The following is a 6094-nucleotide window of genomic DNA, read 5'->3' on the forward strand; positions in this document are numbered from 1 at the left end:
AGATGATATTGTTTATCGAAAACTGAAAAAATTATCAAACCTGACACCTCGGTAATTCTTTAACACGGTAACGTTGTTATCACACAAAAACAAATACCGAGCACTTTTGAATACCGCGGATGGTATACTGTGTAAACAGATTTTAACAAATTGAGCTAATTACTAACTAATTGAGCTAATTGAACTAATTACTACTCATGCTGTGTGAATTGGGCTTAAGCTACATTGAATCAAAAGTATTGCCAATCCAGCTTTATGATTGGTTATTTAAGTTCAATATTACATCATTCAAAGCTGATGTCGACTTCATTTTCTTTCCTATAAACCAATGGTTAAATATATTTTAAATGAAATTTGATTTTAAGGAACAGAGCAAAATTATATTTATTACTTGAGCTGTATGGATAAGACTTAAGCTGTAGTGAATCAAAAATGTTGTCAATCTAGGTATATAATTGGATATGCATAGAATTAACATTTGCATTCATTCAAAATAGAATAAATAGAATTTATTTTTTTTTAATGTGAATCATTTGTTTAATTTTAAAAGAATCAAATTGAAATGAAAAATTTGTATTTCGAGTAAATGAAAGTTATTTCATTACAAATTCTTATGCAAACAATGAAAATTTTAAATTTTAATATCTTAGGATTGACTCAGTGAAAAAATATATCAGAGACAGAGCTCTAAAATTATTCACTAAAGTTGATATGCTACTTAACCCCGCCCTAACAATCCTCAAGTCCACTTCTGGACTCTCAGGAAGATATGCTGATTTAAGTTCCGACATCAACTAAAAGATAAATAAATGATATGATTTTTTTAGCCTAGTTAAAGCCTAGTGTGGGGTAGAGATAAGCCCCCCAGCCATTATAGAGTAAACGTGCGTAATTTCACTAACTCAAGAAGAAGAAGAAAAATTTTAATTTTAGTATTAAAGTAAGCATAACATTTGCTGTCAAAATTAAAAGAGCAATATAAAATTAAATAATATTTCGTAGATAAAAATGTAATAACAAAAAATAAAAATTAAAAGCATTTATAAAAAAAATTTGTCTGTTTGGCATAATATCGAAATTTTAGCAAAATTAAAAATGGAAGCAGATAGTTGGCAGGTAAATTATGTATAGATATATTATGACACTTTACTTAATTAACTTTTGTTAGAACCTCCCCTTGCGTACAGTACTGTATGAATGGCTTGCTAAAAATATTAATTTAGAGGCACCATCACGGTGTGCAACTATTATCGGTTATATTGGTATTGCTTTAATCGTCTGGTACTTAATTCTCTGGGTGGCACGTGTGATTTTGTCTATTGTTTGGCCATTAGTGCTGGTTGCTACAGCAGTGGTAAGTATCTTTTAATCATTTTCACATATTTATTGTAATTAATTTTTTTTATTAATTTTGCAAAAAAGGTCTTGTTGCGTATGATTCGTGATGGAGAATCAGAAAATCTTAAGGAAGCAATACTACATTATATAGAGTTAATTGCACGTTTTGTGGTAAGAAATTATTTTCAAAATATTTTTTAGTGAGATAAATAAGAGACGAAATCTATGTTTACAATTTAGAACGCTAGGCAATTTATAAGTTTTCTATATGACTTACTCCGAGCGCTGTTTGAATGACGAAACCATTGTAATAATAAAAATTTCAAATGTATAAAAATCAAAATCATTATAGCCATGGAAAAAACTGTAACCTGAATATCCAATTTTGTTCGAATAATAAAAAACAAAATTAATATAAAATAGTAACTACACTAAAATTGCTATTGTATAAAATCAAAATTGCTACGTAAATAATATTTGAAAATTTGTGAAAAATTATTAACTATTTTTTGTTCGCCATGCCGGTAGCTGTACGCTTGATTGAAGTTCTTACTTTGGTGACCCTCCTAGGACTGTTAACTGGCTTTTCCATATTTATAGTTCTAGTACAGCGTGCCTTTTGTCTAGTCTTGTTTTTACTTAATGTGAGTATTCACACATATATATATATTTACATATAAATCAAGAATTGCAAATACTAAATATATTTTTTTAGCCATTAACACGGATTGTCGGCAGTATCTTATATGCTTCGGAAAAAATTATAGTTGGCACGTTGATGAGTATTTTAAATCTTACTAGTGTCTTGGGCTCATCTAATCGGAACTGATGCTAGCTTGGTGAACACACTTTTACCTTTTTCGTTGTTATAAGAGTAAACATTTTTAAAATTTTTATTGTTACTCTTATTAAAAATATATTTCAGATAGGAGAATGGAGAATGGATATAGCAGATGCTTCCCAATATTAGATACTTAACAATCTGAAGTGGGTTAATGAAAATGAAGTCATGTAGCGGTTAAAAAATTGCTTTGATTTGAACTATATACTAATTTAGACCGCACGTCTTAAACCATCTATTTTTATAAATGCTTTAAAATAAACAGAGTCTAAAATAGTATAATTAAGAAATTTTATTTCAAATCAGTATTGATATTGTAGTATCAGAAAGCAGTTATTTACAAACTCACATTGTAAATTGTATCTTATATAATCCGTACTAGTAAAAATATGAACGATGTGATCCTATATAAACTATTGTATCTACTTAATATATACATTAGTTTATGTGCACTTCTTATCTATAAAATATTAGCGAAATAAAATTATTAAATATTGACATGAATTAATTATTTAGATATGATTAAAAAATATATAACACATACATATATATATTAATGATTTCAGATATTAAATTTCAGTAATTGGAACGTATATTAGACGGGGGACCACGTAACACTTGATAAAATACATTTTGTTTTTCATTTAAATTTTTGTTTTGTGGTGGTACCAGACACAACACACTAGGAGGACTCGATTGTTTCATTGCCACTGAAAATTTGTTGACGAAAATAGTGCTATAATAAAGCTACGCGCATTTAAAATTTCTGCTATAGAAAAAGTAATATAATTCTCTTGACCTATGTAAGATTATTATAAGGTAGTTAAAGTTAAATTAGACACACAAGGTATATTGAAATAATTCCGAAGAACCAAGTTATTGTACCTGTTTTTCAGGCAATTAATTGATTGAATTCAGCCTCTATATATTTTTATCTCCTTTTTGTTATATATGGTATTTTGCAAATATAATTATTTCAAGTTCTCTCCATATTTCCAGTTTTAATCGGTATTATGTTTTATATATGTTCAAATGACATAAGCTGTTCCTAAGTCTTAACGTAAAATAACCTGATAATTAAAATGTATCGTTTTGGTGTCCCATTCGGGCTGATCAAAATCCTTGGCAGCTTCCTGAGTGAGAGGTCTTTCCGTGTAAGAATACACAGTACCATCTCATCAATCCGAAGGATAGAAGCCGGTGTACCTCAACGATCGCGGCTGTCTCCCTTGTTGTACCACATCTTTACGTTTGATATCCCAAGGCTAAGTCCCTCAGTGCTAACATTATACGCAGATAACACATGCATGTTATATTCCGATAAACATGCTAGAAATATAACCAACACGTTGCAGGACCATGTTAATCTCTTCCTAAAATTCTTCAAGAAATGAAAAATAATAACGAGAAAACTAAAGCCCTGTTTATAACTCATAACCACAGGCAGCATCCACCAAGAGTGAGAGTTGGTGACATTGCAATTAATTATGACAGCATCAAATACCTTGGAATCACATTTGATAAGCGGTTTACTTGGCACAAGCACATACAAGTCAAAAGAAGTAATTGCGCAAAAACACTGCACTGCTTACAACCACTTCTCAAACACAATAACCTTAGTGTGAAGAACAGAAAGCTGATCTGCAGCCAGTTAATCAGACCAGCACTATTCTATGGGTGTCTCGCATATAGCAAAGCTCCAAACTCTTCTATCCAGAAGCTGCAAGTTGCTTAAAGTCAGGCTCTCCGAAGACTTTTCAAAGTGTCTTGGTACATCCACACAAATAACATGCTAAGAGACCTTAGAATAGAACCGATCAAAAATTACATAAAGGACAGAGCCTTGAAGCTATTTCCGCAATCCGACAGGCTACGCAGATGTTAGATCAGTCATCGAATAAACACGAAGCTTTTGAGGAATACCTAAATTAGTCAATGAGAAGGGTGGGACTCTGGAGAAACCTCTCAGCTATCAAAGGGTATAAGTGCCGAATGAAGAAGTTTTTATTTTCACTAATAATGTTATAAACTATAATTTATGTCATATGAAGCAGTTTATTTAATTTAGAGCGCTAAATTCGATTTACCATACAAAGAATTTCTATGCTTTTTAACTTAATTAAGAATAAATCAAAGGTAATTACACCAAAAATGTCGAATGCAACATTGCAAAATATATTTCCCAAAAGGGAAATTATACAAATATGACTTATTCGACACATGAAGCAAAATGCAAAGAAATAAAAAATATATAAGAGGTAAAAAATTTTTAAAATGTTTGTTCTTTATAAATAAATATTATACACAAAATTTTTTGCATTTTTTTACTCTTTCCATGATCATTGATCAATTAATTAATTTCTGCTAACAATACAAAACTAAATATTATCTGCTAACAATTGGAATGTAAACAAACTTTCTGACACATAAAAGCTCTTTCACATGCATAAATCAACATTTGCCAATGGAAACGACTAAATCTTAATTTGATTTATATAAGTTGATTTATATGCAGTGGGAACGTGGTACTAGATAATCAACAAATATTAATAATATCTGTTTATATTATAAACTCTAACTCTAAACTCTGTCTCGATAGTAAATTGTTAATATATAAATCAATTTGAAAGCCAATTTAAACTTATGGTATAGAACTGTGGTGTTCTGCGTATAACTCAAATATAGGAAAAATCTAGAGAATACAAAATAAAATTCTCCGACAACCACATACGCTCCATGGTACATCTAAAACAAAAATCTTCACAAAGAACTAAATCTACCAAACGTTGAAGAAGTAATTCGCCAATATACACCTAAATTCTTAGAGAGACTCAAGTCGCATCTAAATCCTTATGCTCGATGTTTATCTTCTGCAACTGTAGTCAACCGGTTTAAAAGAAAACCATTGATAAATATGAATACCCTAACTTAATAGCATATTATGCATGTTAGATTTTTAAGATTCGCAAAATTATTATCAATTTCTATAAATGAAAGATTCAATAAATATATCAATGGAAAAAAAAATATATAAAATATATACGTATCTTATGATTATATATATAATATATGTATATATAAGAAAAATTCAACCAATGTGATCGAACAAATAAATGTGTAACTTTTTTAAATTTCTACTTTCTAGTCGTTTCTAGTTGATTGTCACAGTTGAAAGCCATAGCTTAATTAAATTCAAAGGAATGGATTAAGCACCAGCATTTCTATATTACACCCTATGGGATTTGATTTATAGACTAGAAAATATGTTAATTTATGATTGACTGTTGATTTGTGTGTTTTTTAATTTTGGATGAGTTTTACATAGAATATAATATATGCCCATTGTTAAATTTATAAATATACTCATATATACATATACTCATGTATAACATATTCATGGTTCCTGACCCACCATTGAATTTAAAATCAATACAATCTATACAACAAATGGAAGGGATGACATATTTATCAAAAACAAGCAACCAACAAGTGTTGTCCACGTCATCAGTGAGCCGTTTTCATAGTGCCTACCGGTATTTAATCAATGGATTAGTTCATATGAATGAGTTGTTCAAAAACCAAAACAATGGAACTTTGGATTGGTGCCATATAATAATATGCCACATGCGTAGAACTTTGTTTATGTTTACATTTCCGCACGGGAGCACGTGTATAAACAACTCCAGATGCCGGTACACGTGCCACTTCAAAAGGTAAACAAAAGCTGTGCGCTTGTGCAGGAATTTAGAAACGCTTGCGCTTTGGAACCCCTGAAGAGTAAAACCATTCTAATTTCGTACCAGGTCTGTTTATCTCTTTGTAACACACTAATGTTTAAAGGCATACCAAATCGACAGCGATTCATCGCCATATTCCCGTGAAAAACAGTATAGAGACAGAAAATTTTCACAAGAA

General features: G+C 30.2%; 1 protein-coding gene across 1 annotated transcript; it reads left to right on the plus strand.

Annotated features, from left to right (window-relative positions):
- Nucleotides 1-1080: 1080 nt before the first annotated feature.
- LOC119668298 lies at nucleotides 1081-1805 on the plus strand. The gene is made up of 4 exons (XM_038077759.1): nucleotides 1081-1116; nucleotides 1169-1354; nucleotides 1423-1509; nucleotides 1579-1805. Exons 1-4 carry the CDS (start codon nucleotides 1096-1098, stop codon nucleotides 1633-1635), a joined length of 351 nt encoding a protein of 116 aa, XP_037933687.1. The 5' UTR covers nucleotides 1081-1095; the 3' UTR covers nucleotides 1636-1805.
- Nucleotides 1806-6094: the final 4289 nt, after the last annotated feature.

Source organism: Teleopsis dalmanni, chromosome 1, assembly GCF_002237135.1.
Source record: "Teleopsis dalmanni isolate 2A chromosome 1, ASM223713v2, whole genome shotgun sequence".
Taxonomy (NCBI): Eukaryota; Metazoa; Arthropoda; class Insecta; order Diptera; family Diopsidae; genus Teleopsis; species Teleopsis dalmanni.

What these genes read in the sequence shown, in the direction of transcription:
- LOC119668298 (XM_038077759.1), top strand. Translation starts at nt 1,096, where the DNA reads ATGGAAGCAGATAGTTGGCAG. An exon ending in TGGAAGCAGATAGTTGGCAG is followed by an intron (nt 1,117 to 1,168) that starts GTAAATTATGTA and finishes AACTTTTGTTAG; the next exon opens with AACCTCCCCTTGCGTACAGT. An exon ending in TGCTGGTTGCTACAGCAGTG is followed by an intron (nt 1,355 to 1,422) that starts GTAAGTATCTTT and finishes TTTGCAAAAAAG; the next exon opens with GTCTTGTTGCGTATGATTCG.